Source organism: Crotalus tigris, unplaced genomic scaffold, assembly GCF_016545835.1.
Source record: "Crotalus tigris isolate CLP2741 ecotype Arizona unplaced genomic scaffold, ASM1654583v1 scf7180000019642.961951, whole genome shotgun sequence".
Classification (NCBI taxonomy): Eukaryota; Metazoa; Chordata; class Lepidosauria; order Squamata; family Viperidae; genus Crotalus; species Crotalus tigris.
In genome coordinates this window covers 2,036-19,089 of record NW_024097636.1, presented here as the reverse complement: position 1 = coordinate 19,089, position 17,054 = coordinate 2,036, and the positions used below count along the sequence as shown (strand labels likewise).

Genomic DNA, 17,054 nt, shown 5'->3' with positions numbered 1-17,054 from the left:
ACAATTACCCCTTAATGTTGTTTTACAATATTTTTATCTATGAGAAGTATGTTGGGCTGAGAGAATGACTAGCTCAGAGTTGCCCAATGAGTTTGCAAGAGGGATCTCAACGTAGGTCTTATCAGTCCGAATCTGTCAGTCTAGCTATTATGCTGTGATGGTTTGCCTTTCTGAACTTTTCTAAATACATGCAGAAAAATATCACATCAAAACAGCCAAAGATAGGGGCTATCTTTATGTCCCATATCACACCAATCTTATCTGCTCTATATCATTTTCTAACATTCAAAAATATCTGTCATACAGAAAGGATGATGAAAGTCAGAAATTTTCCAAGAGATATTTTTGAGATGAAACCAGGACACATTTACACTGAAGCACAAACTGGTTTATGGAGAATACTGTATGGTTCAAGAGGAGAATTACACTCCCTATTTATAAACTTAGGCAAACAAGGAGCAAAGAGTTTCATTGATTCAGGTACTAGTGAGGCAATTACTATGAAGTAATGGGGAAAGACTACAAGTTCTGAAAAAAAACAAAGGCAATATTGTATAAATACAGTAGTTTCAACATTCTGTAAAAAGTTTTTTTTCCCCAAAGGGAGTTTCTTTTACTTTTCTAGCTCTCTGCTTGGTCCTCAGAATATTTTTTTCAGCTTATCATCTTTTACATTGGGTCTCCAACCTTGGCAACATTAAGACTTGTGGACTTCAATTCCCAGAATTCACCAAGGACCCCAAGGTGCACTTAGGAAAGTACTGTCCCATCAAAACCAAACATGAAAAATCCAAATTCAGTCAGAATAGCCACAATCACTGAGTCTTGGTAGGACTAAGCCTGAGTTTGTATCTCCCTGTCCAGACCTGAACAGCATCCATATATTGGATCAGGGCACTGAGAGCATCACTTGGGCAGTCTGGGGTCCAAATGTACAATTGAACTTGAAGTACTGAAACCAGGCCCCAAACCAATGGATGAACTCACTGAACAATTTCATATAGATATTGAACAGTAGGGCAAGAGCATTAAAGTCTGGATGTACTGTGCAATTATTGCACACTAAGTGTGATTCTGTTTAAATTATGAAGTGCCTAGACTAAATCAATAAAGTTCAGAACTCTTTAACTGCAAAGCAATCTGCTTGTTCAAACTAGCACCATCAAGACTAGAAGGGAAGCAACAACAAAAACAGAAAATGAGGAGAGCCAACCAAGAAAGAGAGGGTGTTGGAACCAAAAATACAGAAAAAGAAAGAGAGAAAAAAAAGAGAGAACAAAGAGGATATCAGAAAAAATAAATGGCCTGGGAGTTAAAACAAGGAAAGATATAGAAAGACCTTAGGGCATGAGGCTGTGGATTATATTCTTATCTGTTTTTTAGCTGGATCCCACTCTGTAAAACAGCATGTACCTTCTTTCAGGTCAAACTTCATTTCTGGAGTGAGATCATACTGCAAAGTTACATGTAGACCTGGGGTTATGAATTATCTACTTGGCAGAGATGTACAAAGAAAAGGCCATCCTATGCATCTAATTTTGCAACCCCTCTAAGCTCCTGAAATATATTTTGGAGGCAGAAGTATAGAAAGTTTTCCTTTCTGTATGGCTCATGCCCATGCTTCAACTAGTTCTTTTCTGGCTCACTTTGCTCTGTTCACCTACCCTCTGCCTCCTTTGAAATCCTAACTAGCCTCTCCATTCAAGACTTGACAAGTGGCTGGAAATTATTCAGTCTGCCTTTGTTCTCTGCGGTTTCTATTTTAGTTCCTTTGAACCTTACATAAATGTTAAGTTGCAATCTTCATCATCATGATATGCACTATGATGTCCAGAATGGCTATTCAATAATTCAGGAATTGTAGTCCTAATGCATTTGGAGGATACCAGATGAGAAAAGTCTGGATTATAATATTTTGAAGGCTGCTTTTTCTGAACCTTGGACAGAAGCAGCAACTGCCCTGTTCTTACTCATGTTTATACTTGTTAAACTTTTCTTGATTTTATAAATGAATAAAAAAAAATAGTCAGTTCTACAGACATTTTCTGATATACAGTATTTCTGCAGATGAGAACTACTCTCAGAATTATGATGGAACAGTTCACACAATTTCTCAGACCTTACCTTTGCTCCATCATCAAATACTTCCTGCCAGATTATGGATTTCTTGTTAAGAAAAGTCACAATGTCCAGCATTCTAGGTGCAAAACAGAACACTCATGTATTTGACACACATTCAATTGTATGTTCTCCTCTCAAAAATACCAATTTCAGCCAAGAACCGACCATCCAGCAACTTACAATAACTGGATATAAATATAGCCTGTAAAATTACTTTTGAACTTTTCAAATATTTATGGACACTTAACTTAAGGTAATAACCAAGATGGGATTTAGATTATGAGCTAAAAGAAAATGAAGTACATTCTGGTATATTTGCAAATAAACACTATTCCTGTGTGGTTGTTTTAATGTTGCTATATCCTTCTGAGTATGACAAAGTGAGCTTTTCTCATTTAGGTTTTATTGAGGGCTCTTCCTGGTACAAGATTATTAAGTGCTAAAAAGCACTGCTTTTCTGCTGCAAATTTTGAATGAAATTGACATATTATATTAAGATTTTATATTTTAAGAAGCAGCCGATGTGGTGTAGTGTTTAAGGCACTAGGCTAGAAACCTAGTGGCATGAGTTCTAGTCCCACTTTGGGCACAAAGTCAGCTCAGTGATCTTGGGACAATCATTTTCTCTCAGCCCTAGGAAGGAAGCAATGGCAAACCACATCTGAAAAACCTTGCTAAAAAAACTGCAGGGACTTATCTAGGCAGTGTCTGAGAATCAAACATGTCTGAACAGAAGATTCTTTTTTTAATAAATATATTTGGCCATGTGGGACAGTTAGCTAATCTTGGCTGTTTTTCATAGAGTTAAATAGTGTTTGAATTACTGTATTATTTGGGAGGAAATTACTTGTATGCCAGATCTTGAGTAATCTAACTCTGGGAATTTGAAAAAAAAATAGAAGAAGGCAATGGCAAGAAGGCTATTTTTCCATCATTGTCAAGAAAAAGATATGAATGTGAAAGTTACTAGGAACTGAGCTTGATTTGCTACTTAACATGTTTTAAATATGTGCATCTCATTATGTTTTATTCTCACAGCAAAAAAATAAACTGAGTTGAAAGAGATATCCCCTCTCTGCTCCATCATTTTAAAGCAGACATTGTTCCTTCCTTCCTTTTTTTCTGCTTCAGTTTCAAACCTACTGTCCCAAAGTCCCAATGGCTTCCCCTTTAAAATTATATGCTCTCAGAAAAAATGCAATAAAGTGCCATGTGCTTCCAATGGTTACTTTAACTAATCTAGTTTTCCACTATTCTAAATGTAATTTTAACTATTATGTTTTAGGTGCCTGAAATGGAAGATGAGATTGTTGCAACAAAGCTTACTTTTAAACTTTCATTTAAGTTACATTGATTGGAAATACATTTTTTTCCGATACCTAGTCAAGTTTGTAATCTCTCCTAGATAGTTTCATGTTTATGGTAGAAAACTTGCCTGTTTGATTTTCCCTCTCAAATTAATCATATGAAACTTTCATTGTTTTTAACTGCCAAAAAAAAAGCATGAAATGTGAGATGAACTGGGTCAGTTGTGGATAAGTTGATGTGAGTGTAACCTTTTCTTCTCATCCACTTTCATTCAGGAACATTTAATTCTAAAGGACAATATGTGCTCTTGATTTGAGTCTCCTATTTCAAAAGAAAACCTCAGTACTCCTCTCCCAGTTCCAAAGTAAAAAGCATGTTTAAAAATTCAATTTTGTTAGAAAAAGGGTGTATTTTAAAAAGCCAAAACCAAGAAAGGATATGGCAAGAATGAGTGATATAAAAAAAAATCATTATTTCAGATGACTTCTATTTGTTTTAATAGCACTTTCCTTTTATCATCTTTTAAACAAACCAAAGACAAACCATTCCAATCTGTCAGTTCTTCAAATTATACTAGGCCAGGAAGCAAACACTCCAAGAAATACTCAGTTTGCTGAAATAGGCTATAAGAACAGAAACTTGAAAACCTGAGAATGGTTTCTCTTCTCTTGCCTCTCTCTTGTACCAAAGAGTGTTAAGGCAGGGTGACTTTAAGTTTCTTTCTGTCTTGTTTTCCCAGGCTGAGATCATGTTCTTTGGTAATGATTTCCACATATCTTCTCCAAGGCCATATTTATGCTCCTCTACACAATCCTGCTCTTAAATGATTTTTTTTTTTGGGTGGTGATAAAATATGAGGAAGGTCATGAGGTAAATGGCATCACCTGAATTGAGCTTAGCTATTCTATAGCACATGGCTGGTTTGAAAACTCTCCTGGTCTACCTATTGAATTTTCTAGTCAGAAGAAGCAACTGTTGAGATTACAAAACACAGCATCTTTAGAAGAAATTATGAACTAGGGCAGTGGTGGCATGGGTGCCAAAGGCGGCACTCAGAGACCTCTCTGTGAGCATGTGCACTGTCGCCCTAGTCCTAGGCCTTCAGCTGGGCTTTATAAAACCTTTTTGCTTTAGGCCTCTGCCGCTGTGTGCAAAAAAAAAAAAAGGTTCAATCAATCAGTCAATTTCAACTTCTCAGGGGAAAAAAAATCTTGCAAAGTTGGAATTGATTGATTGAACTTTTTAGTCCCACCCAGTCTGTTGTTACCACCATAGCCAGGCCCAGCCAATGGGCCAGACCCAGCCAATGGGCCACACCCACCTGGCACTCGACGATGCATAAGTCGGTTTTGGGTTGCAGTTTGGGCACTCGTCTCTAAAAGGTTCGCCATCACTGAACTAGGGTCTACAACTATACTGGGTTAATGAATAAGACAGATTTTGCCTCAAAACCTTTGAAAATACCCAATTATTTAATTAATTCAAATGCACTAGATATAGAACTGAGCCAAATGTTCTACTCTATCTTCTTTGTCTTATGCAAACTCCAAACCCATCTTCTCCATCTTTTCCAGGATAGAAAATGGACAACAAAAAAGCAAAGAGAATAAAAAATAAAAAATAAAGTTCCAGGCCACAGCCAATAATATAAGGGGCAATCACAGATCATACTGCTAATATTAGGTAGGAAAACTGCTGGTTTTCGTGTGTTTTTCTCTTTTTCTAAGTTACAAAGGTACCCTTTCAGGCTCTCAAAATGTCACACTCTAGTGACATTGTTATGTCATTCATTCCAATCCCTACAATCCTCAGCTGCAAGAAGCCAGCCTGTCACTGGCCTTTAGGAAGTCTTGCTAGCAGCAAAAACCAAAAGCAGCTAGTGCTGAAACTGCACCCACCCCATTGCCAGCAATAGAAAAAATGTTGCGATACATCGCGACATGTCACATGACGTTGAGAATTTGACACCCCTGATTTAGGGGATTAAAGCAAGCAATAAAAGTAGTTGCAAATACATGAAGTAATCTTTCTGAAAAAGAAACAGACTCACTTTTCAATATAATAGGATTCCAGTTTAGAATACCAGAACCCAAATCCTTTCTTTTTCATGAACTCAGTTATATCAGGATTGGAATTCCTAAGAAAGAAAAACAATAGCAACAAATTACATTTCTTATAATATAGTATTAAAGTAGTAATAGAATAGAATGGATTTTGCACTCTAACGTTTCTTTTTAATCATACGAGTGGGGATTTAAACAAAATAATGCTGATATGAAGAATGCCTTCTCTGACGTGATAATAAGCTAGCTTTGGCCCACTGTTTAGTAAGAATAAAGCATTTGCAAGTCCCATTAAATTTTTGGCATGGCAATCTTAAGATCAGGATATTCAATGCATAAGCAATTGTCCTGTACAATACAATAATCATATTATTGTAAATTTCTTTTTATTTTCCAAAAGAGTTCAGTTTGTTTTTCAATTGAATTATATAGCTTATATGTTATAGTAAAAGTGTAAAATAATCTGAACTTATTTATCTTGGTTTGATTTTTTTTACATCTCAAAAATCTGGCATTTCAATTGGGTATGTAGACTTTCTATATCACATATATTTTGGAAATGTAAAGTTGTACATTTTATTAGGAGAAATACTTTGAAATATTCTGTATTCAGGAAAAGATCTCCACTTCAATAAAGCCACTGCCTCTTTCTAGGATTATATGGCTGCAGTTGAAGCCTTCCTTCAACAGCTCTGTAATCCTGGATATTGATGGGACTACATTAATGAGATGCAGATAAATGCTGCATTTATACTACTGGACTTTCTAAAATATCTCTTCCAAATCAAGTCTTGCTAATTGTATAATGCTAATATCTTTTTAGTTTTGGTGTCACACCATACCAACAACTGAAGTCCACTTCATCTCCTCCTAAGTGGATATAATCATCGGGAAATACAGTGCCAACTTCTTCAAATAATTTCATCATAAAATCATAAGTTGCATTCAAAATGGGGTTTATAGGTCCATAAAAGCCACTTGGATGTTTTCCACTGTAGCAAGGTGTGAGGATATCTTTTTCCCAGTATATAAAACAAAGACAAAAATAAAACAAAAGATATATGCTATTTTATTCTATATGAACTTGCATTTATTACATTGATTTTAAAAGTGTTTCCGAGAACTTAAATACGTTTTTCTTTGTAATGGCCCAGAACATAATCCTTTCAAGTGGAATATGACTACTGGCTAGGTATCAGATTTAGAAAATAATGACTCATAAAACCTTTGTATTCACATGATATGATTTAGCTATTTATTCAGTACTTTTGTCCCGAATTCAATTTGTTTCCATTTTCTGAATCTCTTAATGATAATCACTGAAATTGGCAGAAACATGTACCTTATTAACCCTCTAGAATGGGTAATCTTTTGTTGGCTGGATGGTTGTAATACTTTTTGGAGGATAGGGCAAAGGCAACAGTAAATCAGGGTACAGATTTATCGAGAGCAGTGGTGGCGAACCTATGGCATGGGTGCCAGAGGTGGCACTCAGAGCCCTCTCTGTAGGCACGTGCACCATTGCCCCAGACCTAGGCCTTCAGCTGAGTTTTATAAAACCTGTTCGTTTTAGGCCTCTGCCGCCGTGTACAAAAAAAAAAAAGGTTTAATCAATCAGTCCATTTCAACTTCTCGCGGGAAAAAAAAAGATCTTGCAAAGTTGGAATTGATTGATTGAACTTTTTAGTCCCACCCAGTCTGCTGTTACCACCGCAGCCATGCCCACCCAATGGGCCACATCCACCCAATGGGCCACACCCACCTGGCACCCGTGATGCATAAGTGGGTTTGGGGTTGCAGTTTGGGCACTCGGTCTCTAAAAGGTTCGCCATCACTGATCTAGAGGGACTTATACTAACAAGGCTGGATGTTTAATGTTCTTATTGGGTAAGGGGGAATGATTAGGAATATTTATTTTTAAAACTATGTTAATTTTATTTAATGGCTCATGCTACAGTTTATGTGTGTTCTTTCTTCAAAATGACAGGGAAGCAATACATGCTAACAGTTTTCACAAATTATCAGAGTGTTGAATTGGGTTCCCTGCCAGGACCACAGGTCAACTATCTTGATCTACCTTAATACTGCAGTGCCAAATCCTTAATACTGCAGTGCCAAATCCAGTCTAAATATCTGGCTGGCTGTGCAATCTTAATTTATTAAATTTGTATGCTGCCTGAATCTCAATTACAATAAAATCAATAAAACATAGAAGATAAATAAAAGCAGCTGAAACCCTACCTATTCTTTTTATTAGAAGATATTTGAAATCTGAACACAACTAAATTATAGTCAGGCAAGACTTGAATTATATAACAACTTAAATTAAATTTGAATAATGTTTCATAGTAAAGTTGTATCTGTATTTAGCTACTAATCTTCCTTTTTTCTTTTTTGATTCCTATTGCAAGCATATATAGTATTTTCAGTTTGCCTTTTAGAATGATACACATTTTACCTTTTCTCCAAGACTGAGTATGTCCTGGCATATCAAATTCTGGAATAACTCTAATCCCTCGTAAGCGAGCATATTCTATGACATTATGAACATCAGTGGGAGTATAAACATGGTTGGGAGTATAAGCACCCTGTGGAAATAAACAAGAGGTTGCATTTTTCCCCCAATACTCCAGGAAAATGTCAACAAGTGAGAAGAGTGGTTAAATCTAGGAGCAATATGATATTACAACAGTCAAGCACTAGGATATAATCCAGATACAAGTTATTTTTTGAATGAAATTAAGCACAAACCATTTGTACCTTTTACTGATAATCAGTAACCGGAGTCATACTGACTAAGACAAAGTGATCTATCCAAGGTCATTTTCTCTGAAATTCTAGGAGAAATTAATCTTGCCTTCCTATGTATTATTTTTCTGAGTGACTATGCATCTGTTGAGGAGCTGGCAAATGACTTTTATGGATAAAAAGCTGAACATCTGAAGATCTAGCCCGTGAAACTTGAGGTTGGTAATTGAAAAAGGCAGGTAAGATGTCTTTGTGTTATTTTTATGGTTGATAGGACATCATTGTGTCAATAGGAATAAATATGCTGCTCTGTCATTGACATAACCCATGTCAAATAAAAAATTGTTACAACCAAAGGCCAGCACCAAAACAAACAAGCACAAGCAGACAAATACAAAAAGAAAGACAAGCAATAAATATAGGAATAATTGAGTCTTCAGAAAGCATTATATGCCAATTCACAGAATTTGGTGACATTGTAAGTCACCCAGCAGTCCTTATCAGCTAATTGTTAATAGGAATACTGAACACTACATAGTAATCTTTTGACTGCCTTGGCATTATTACTAAAAAGAAGAAGAAATTAAATGTTGGCTTAAGGCCAAATAAAATCTACAGTGCAAAATTACATTGTAATAAGGAACTAGGTGGTAGGTTATAGAAGTTTTGTGATATCTGTCTTAGCAGGGCACGGAGAAGAACACTACAACAACAATTAGACATATCACTCAACAAATATATCTTCAACAAACATTTCATTCCGGGTCCTCTCTCAAACAGTCAATGAGTATGCTGAAGCAATAAATATGTGCAATATTCAGTGAACTATGTTTTTTTCTTCCAAATTAGTATGTTCCTCTAGTGGGGAATGCTCCATCTTCTGTCTTGCCAAGTTTTACACTTCTCCCCCCCACAGACATCTGTGGTTAAGGGGGGGGAGAGAAAAAGCCCCCCCATATTTACCTAGGAGTCAAACAATTCTTCTTCTTGTTCAGACACAGATGAGTTTTAGCAACATAAGGCTTGAATTAAGGTGATAATATATAATATTGTACAGATAATTCTCATTGAACAACCACTTGTTCAGCAACAGTTCAAAGTTATGACAGTGTTCAATGAGAGGGATTTATTATCGGTCCTGGTAGCTGTAGTGTTCTTGTAATCATGAGATCATGATTTGGGTGCTTGACAACTAGCTCACAATTATGATGATCACAAATGTCTCATGGTGACATGATCACCATTTGTGACCTTCACAGCCAGCTTCTGACAAGCAAAGTCAATGGGCAAGTTGGAAGAGGTGCAAATGGCAATCATGTACCTGCCAGGCACTGCTACCATGCAGGATTTGGGATTCTGCAATTGCTATTGTAAATTGTTGTGGTCAAGTGACATTGTGCTTAATGATCATGTAGTGATGGAGTTGCTGATCTCAACTGCCATTGTTAACTCATTAGATTTTATTATTGTTTTTCACTGAAAGCTTAGTGGATAGCACAAATATTCAAAATTGTGTACCTGAACTAAGAAAGTTTAATTGTGCTGACTGCAATTGTTTTATATTATTCTTTAGCTGTATCTTAGTTTTAGGATGTTTTATGTTATCTGATGCTGGTCAAGCATCAAAATAATGTAGTTTCATTTCCCTTCAATAAATTATAAATTTTCTACTCTGTTGCAGCATTACCCTGAATTACTATTTCAGATTTTACAGGTTGAAAGTGTCCAGATATGTTGGCCCATCACTCCCAGTCAATATGGTGGCCCTAATATATCTGAAGTATGTATGAAATAGGTCTCTGAATTCTATTTTTTAAATACTTTCTACAAGATTTCATATGTTCTTACTTACCTGGGCACTCAATTCTGGAAAAGTGGTACTTTCATAAGGAAAGGAAGGGTCATCTACAATGTGCCAGTGCAGGACGTTGAACTTATTAAAGGCCATGGCATCCTGTGATATGAAAGACAAGATGATGTTTTAGTGATGCATGCTATATTAAAAATTAATTTATATATGTGGGAATTTAAAATCTGATTTCTACCATCCCTCAATGAGAACAATGTCATCATTGCGTCTATAACTATTGAATTATTTCTAGGCCTGAGAGAACTCAATAGAGAAAAGCTTTATATACAGATACTTATAGTGTCAAGGTTCCGATAGACAAGACCAAATAAATAAGAACTCCGAAGCCTGAGCTTTCCTCAAAGAACATGTTTATTGATTACATAGTATTTGCATGGTCAAAAGTGAAACCAAGTATGAACTTTCCACCCCAATGCTATGCAATCAGCTATGTTCCCCAATAGAACAGTTTGGCGGGCTTTCTAACCAAATGGTCACCCCCCCCCCCATCTAACAGACCGAAATGACCTTGGCTCCCATGGGACAGTAAAATGTTTAGACTACTAGAAATCCTCCACACACCCTCCCATTCTTGTGGCAACCTAGAATGAGCGAAATGGCTGCAGTCAGGTTTGACTAAATAAGATAGCTGCCAAAGCAGGTATTTATTACAGAGCTTTCCACATGTTGCTGAAATGCATAGACATATATTAACTATGTAGATGTCTTTACAGTGTAAAATTCAAGCCTTAAATGTGTTCCTCAAAACTACATGAGTTCTTGCCTGTATGTTGTGGGTCCCATTGATTAGGGATTGGCATCTGGTGGGACCATGAAAAAGGGTCTTCTCAGTAGTGGCCCCTTCTTAATGAAAATAATTTCCACTGAGGTACAGCCAGCCCCAACTTGCTGCTTTATCATAAGGCCCTAAAAAAGTGGTTTTGTCAGCAGGCTTGGGGATCATGAGTGGAAACTGACCCAATTAAATGGTTAATGGGAAGAGGTAATTTAGGCCATCAGGTTCTCCCTGCTCAGTGCAGAAATCTAAATTAATATATTCTTGTCAGGTAGCTGTCTAGATTACACTTAAATGTACAGCAAGAGGAGCTTATCACTTTCCACAGTAATTAAGCTTACTGATTCTTATCTTTATGACATTCTAAAAGTCTAAAGAACCTGCCTTCTGTAACTTAACACTTTCTGCATCCTGTACTCTAATTGAAAGAGAACAGATCTTCTGCTATTTCCCCACCCCATTCCCCTTTTCTCATAGGCAATTTCTTGTGTTTTATTCTTCTGCCAAATCCGTTCCAGTATGGAGCCAACTGTTTCATGCCATGGCCTCATTTCACTGGCCTTTTTTCTTTGCTAAAATCCAATAGCCATTCACTCTTCAGTTTTCTAGGTCATCCTTTCACTGAATGAAAACATGTTTATGGATCTTGGATTTTGCCTTAGGACTATTATGTGCAAAGTGGTTTTACTGATATACCTTGTTCATGTGATCCAGAATTTTAGACTTCATTATTAGTATTCTAAAAGGTGACATTAGCATTCTCAACATGAAAGTTGAAGCCTCTTCTCTAACTTTAAGAAAGCATGTTTTTCTCTTCTCGGCCAAGTCAATTTCATTTGGTCTGTGAGAACTTGCTTTTTCAGCAACTATATCATAGAAAGTGCATTCTGGAAGTCCTGGGAAACACATGCAAGTATTAAGACTCAAACTCAACTGGAGAAGGAAATTTATGCAACCCATAAATCTGAGGCTTGAACAATAGAAAACACTGATTCTACATAACATTACACAAGTGGCAAATTTATGGGTTACGTAGTCAAGTTTGATTCCTGAGTTTTGCCTGAATTTCGAGGCAACACCCGTAACATTATAATTTCTTCAAATGGATGGCATTTACATTAAGGTCAGTAAAAAAGCCCGTCTTAAAGATAATTTATTATCCAAATCTGTTATTAAACATGTAGGAAAGGGTGTCTTTGTTATTCCAAGCTATGGAATCTGCTCCCTTTGAAGCTGTACACAGCCTCCAATCTTTCTACTTTCTTTAATTAATTAATATGTTTTAATTTGATTTGAATTAGGGATAGTTCTTGACTTACAATCCCAACTGGGACCAGAATTTCCATCGCTAAATGAGGCAGTTGTAAAGGGAGATGTCACATGACCACATAGCAACCCAAGTCCCACCTTTTCTGGTTGCTACACTAGATGTGTAGTTTGTTAAGCAGAGGGAATCTCACGTAAGTAGGGAAGAGCCTGGGAGCCTTGGTGCAGGCCATATACAAATAGAGAGAGTGCTGCAGTGTGGTATGAATACAGAGAGGCTGAGAAAGAATAGGCTGTGGCTCAGGGGATTCTTGGTGTGCCATGGCTCTAGAGCTGCAACAAGTCCCTGAGCTGCAGTGCAATTCAAAGCCGCAGTCATTTTGGAAAGTCTCAGCTGCCCCAGCCTGGCCCAGCAGAGCGGCACAAAGCTGCCGTGCTGTGGGAAACCTCAGCCACCACAGCCCATCCCTGCATAATAGTGTAGCATGCCTCAGCCCAGGCGCCCTGCACTCCATAGGCTCTGCCATGCCCTGCTGACCTTTACCACTTTCCTCCTACTGTTGGTGAGGCACACCCAGCCTGGCCCTACTGTAAGCAAGGAAACTGTTGGCCATGCTAGGACTTTTTCCCGAGTCCACTTATGTGCCCCATTATCATAATCCTTTGGAAAATTTGTGAGGTTTTCTGAAGCATCATGAGAAAGGGGCATCTGCCATTCTCTAAATAGTGCATATGTTCCCACAAGACCTGGGAAAGACCTCGGAAGCTTTCTGAAGGCTCTCTGGAGCACTGCGAGAATGGGGCAGAATACATGGAAAGATGTGCTCGATTTGAAGAATTGAGGAGTTCACCAGTCACAGGTTCACCTGGGCTGCCAAGTGCCTAAATTTTGATCACATGATCACAGGGGTGCTGCAACAGCTGTAACTTCATTCAATGCTGTGGTAACTTTGAATGGCCACTGAACAAATGGTCATAAATTGAAGACTACATGTCCTTAAGTTTTTCTAAAATTATAAGCTGCACTAAATGCCCTGTGGGAAGGTAGGCAAGATATAAGTTGAATAAGGAATGACAGTGACAACAACAGTAAATACCATAATGGAATTTTAAAGTAAAAACTCATTCGCAACATGCAGAGATTAATACACATATCTTATTCATCTATAAGCATTGGTTTTAAATGCCTACTAGAGCTTTCTCAACTATAGCTTTATATACCAAGCTGACTCAGAAGTATATACCTGGATCACTTACCAAATTAGTTAGAATAACTTTCAGTGGTAGGAAATGTCGTGATGTATCAAGCAAGATTCCTCGATATGCAAATCTTGGAAAGTCACTTATGTAAGACTCATTAACAAAATACTGTTGAAACAAACAAAAGAGCCATGTCCATGCAAAGAATATAACAGATAATCAAATTTGACCTTTGCGGTAAGATACATTTACTTCAGGTGTTAAACGTGATTTCCTAGCATATAAAAGGTACCAAATAGATTGCAATACATTTTACTCATAGACTTCAAAAATTATGTATTTATATAAATAAAATTACTGCTCTTCCTACTGTTTGGAAAGGTTATTCTTTATTACCTGCAAACTAATTAATAAATTAATATATATGTTATATTCAAATATAAACACTGTTTAGTGTAAACATCATCATAACTGTCACTGCCTATGAAATGGGGAGAGTTGTCCAAACAACCAGCCAAATATAGGACTCCCAGTTTAGTCCTACCAGAGCAAAAGCAATAAATAAAACACCAATGAAGGAGAATATTTGTAACTCAAGGTTGAAATGATATATTACAGATAAATAAATAAAAAATAAGTTAATAAACAGTTAATAGAGTTTCAGCAAAACTATAAGAAGCTAGTGCAGATTCTGCAGTATTGCTTTATTGTATTACAAATATTTCTCTTAATAAGTAAATGTATGTTAAAATATTACCTCTCCAAATAACTTCAAATCATAGAACAGCGACATCTGGAAGTGCTAATGCCAAACCTGAAGAAAATAATGTATTATCTGGAATACTCACACTTCCACAATCATCCTCATATAATAACTGGCTGAAAGTTTCCAGACCTGGAAAGAGAGAAAGAGAGAGAGAGACATGGAACTTTAATTCTGAACTGGCAAAGAAATATTGTTTTGAAGCAATTATCACTTCAGATATTCCAAAGAGGTTTAAATAAACAATGGGTCTTGTTCCTAAATTTCTAAACTTCTTTTAAAGAGGGAAAATGGAAAGACATAGAGTTCAATGGGACTTATTTGTGGCACAACCTGTATCTTACTTGCAGAGGACCCCTTCTTTTGAAAAAAATGAGAAATGAGAGAGGAAGAAGCACAAATCACTTTTAGTTTCTGTCTCATCTTTTCCTCTGAATATCTGCAGTAACAGCAAAGCTATTAATGTTTTGCAATCTAATTTAGATTTGCATGTTTCCAAATTCATTACAGTATGGATCCCATCACAGATGGGTTACAATAGTCTATACTCAGCTTTTAACATGATCCATATTAAAAAAAATCAGCTCACTGTTTGGGAGAAAAGTCAATATAATAAAAGTTTAAAGTAATATAAGAGTTGGGACTATATGCAAAACTGGAATTTGGGTCACCTAATAAAGTTAATTTACAACAGATTTAGGAAAGATAAATGTGTTTTTTTTAATGCAATGCATAGTTTGCAAAGCCATTGCCACAGACTATGCTGACACTGTCAATAGACAGTTTTCAAAACAGAGTAAACATTTGTAAGGGCATAGATTTATATCAGTATTAACCATGATTGCTAATGCAGGAAGATGATTTTTCGAAGTGATGCTTGGACCATCATAATAATCATTATGATAATTAATAATTATGATACTTCATTAAAAATAATAATAATAATAATAATAATAATAATAATAATAATAATAATGGGTGAGTAGGGAATAGTTTCATCCTCTGTTACTTTGAGACTCACCTCTTAAGACTCCCCAAACTTTTTCAGCCTTCAGCACAGACGTGGGCTTTGATACTTGGAGATGATCTTAAAAGGGAAAAATATTTAACATGGAATTATTATTTAGTAAAACAAATAATTAAACAACCACTTACAAAATTAGCACTTTGTTGCACACTGACTACTTATATGTGGAAACGAAACGTGGAAGCAGTTGTTTTATAGGTCTAATGAAAGGAAACTAAGCCAATACAAGGCAGGTCACTTTCCCACAACAAGCAGCCTCTAAGGCAGTGGTTCTCAACCTGTGGGTCGGCACTCCATTTGGGGTCGAACGACCATTTCACGGGGGTCACCAAACAACGCAGTCTGCCATTTCTCCCCCCCCCCCTTTTCCTTAGCTGTGCTACTCCCTTTTATTCTATTGGCTTTTGAAAGCCAATAGAATAGACTCTCTCCCCCCGTTTGGGGGTTGCGGCATTAAAAAGGTTGAGAACCACTGCTCTAAGGAATACCAATTTCTTGATATCAGGTATATGTTACTTGTTATTTCCCAAAGCGAATGAAGTTGCTCAGGAAACAGATTTGTGAACCTGATTCACCCCTCATTTGTTTTTGCAGTGGAACAGGGGAAATCAGCAAACATTTCTAAGAAGCTCACAGTACTGTATATGGCTACAATAGTTTTCTCCATAGATGGGATCAATAGAACTCTAATGCCTTTCAAATATACTAAGGTTTCTAGCTAGAGTGCAAAGACCAAGCACAAAGAGAAATGTGTGCAGTATTTCCCTATTTATGTCCATTTGCAGATACATTGCTCTGAAAAGGAACTGAAATTTCCTCCAGCGTAGAAAATGTTCAAGGCCATTCATTCACAGATACCCACATCCCTGAATAGATTAGGAAAAAAAGCAATGTTAACAGGACGACAATCAAGCTGCATTCCTTCTACTGAAATTCAGAATCCTTATAAATTCAGGATTACATTATCCTCACTTCATAGGGAAACTTTAATATTTTATTAAAAATAAAGCCTTTAATGAGACAGAAACATTTCCAAAATCAGTGCACTGACTCCTGAGCATGTGGAATACTAATGAATTGTATAGGGAGGGAGATGAAAAAAGATTCAGAATGAGGAAATGAATAACATATCTTTGAGAAGGAGCCATCTGATAGAATACTGAATTTTATTGCCAGTCCCATTTGTGTTCATCAAATATTTCAAGTATCAAAATATATACATCTAATTTGTGCCGTGAATTATTTGCTTCATCTCCATCCATCTTTATAACTAGATAAGCTATGAGTAATGGGTTGTGAAAATGACCTTGGGAGTCAGCAGGAAGAGCCACAGCCTAGTTAGCGGTCAGACAAAAGATGTCAGGCTACAAGGAATGGGAATGTGGGAAATATCTCAGAAGGGATCCTCCCTAATTCTCTGGAAAGTAAAGGCAGAAGTGCTTTCAGACATGCAAGATTCTGTTATTGTAACCTAGTGAAGCTCATGATTTTCGTTTCTTATCAGAACTACCTCAAGGGGCTGACACTATATAACTGTATCATAAATACATATATTAGTCACAATGAGTCTTATTAAAGAAATTTTGACCTGCAATATTGTAATATTTTATTCAATTACTCACCAGATAAAATTATTAGATAAGAAAGTGGTTATTACAGATGATTAAAATATCGTCCAATAACATACCCATAAGATGCAAGAAAATAAGGAAGACAGAAGACAGGCACAATTTTGTACACATTTATATTTCAAATACTCACAGGCTTCATCTGATGTAATACTAGGGAATTTATCACATTCAGAATCCTTTGAAGTGATAATCACCTGAAGAAAGGACAATTCTGTTTCACATAGGGATTTTTTCTCATTTCGATTCTGCCATTTGGGATAACCAAACATATATTCATAATAC

The 17,054-nt window shown here is 36.5% G+C and overlaps 1 protein-coding gene across 2 annotated transcripts in view; it reads right to left on the bottom strand.

Moving 5' to 3' along the window:
* Positions 1 to 17,054, bottom strand: part of HEXB (hexosaminidase subunit beta) — a 21,487-nt gene extending 4,433 nt beyond the window's left edge. For both annotated transcript variants that reach the window (XM_039364036.1, XM_039364038.1), the window contains exons 1-9: positions 16,903 to 17,054; positions 15,136 to 15,201; positions 14,200 to 14,246; positions 13,409 to 13,519; positions 10,093 to 10,194; positions 7,951 to 8,080; positions 6,335 to 6,506; positions 5,480 to 5,566; positions 2,125 to 2,197 (exon numbers count right to left, since the gene is read on the bottom strand). In XM_039364036.1, the coding sequence (XP_039219970.1) occupies positions 2,125 to 2,197; positions 5,480 to 5,566; positions 6,335 to 6,506; positions 7,951 to 8,080; positions 10,093 to 10,194; positions 13,409 to 13,519; positions 14,200 to 14,246; positions 15,136 to 15,201; positions 16,903 to 17,041 (927 nt within the window). In that variant the 5' untranslated portion in view covers positions 17,042 to 17,054. The remainder of the gene's footprint in view (positions 1 to 2,124; positions 2,198 to 5,479; positions 5,567 to 6,334; positions 6,507 to 7,950; positions 8,081 to 10,092; positions 10,195 to 13,408; positions 13,520 to 14,199; positions 14,247 to 15,135; positions 15,202 to 16,902) is intronic.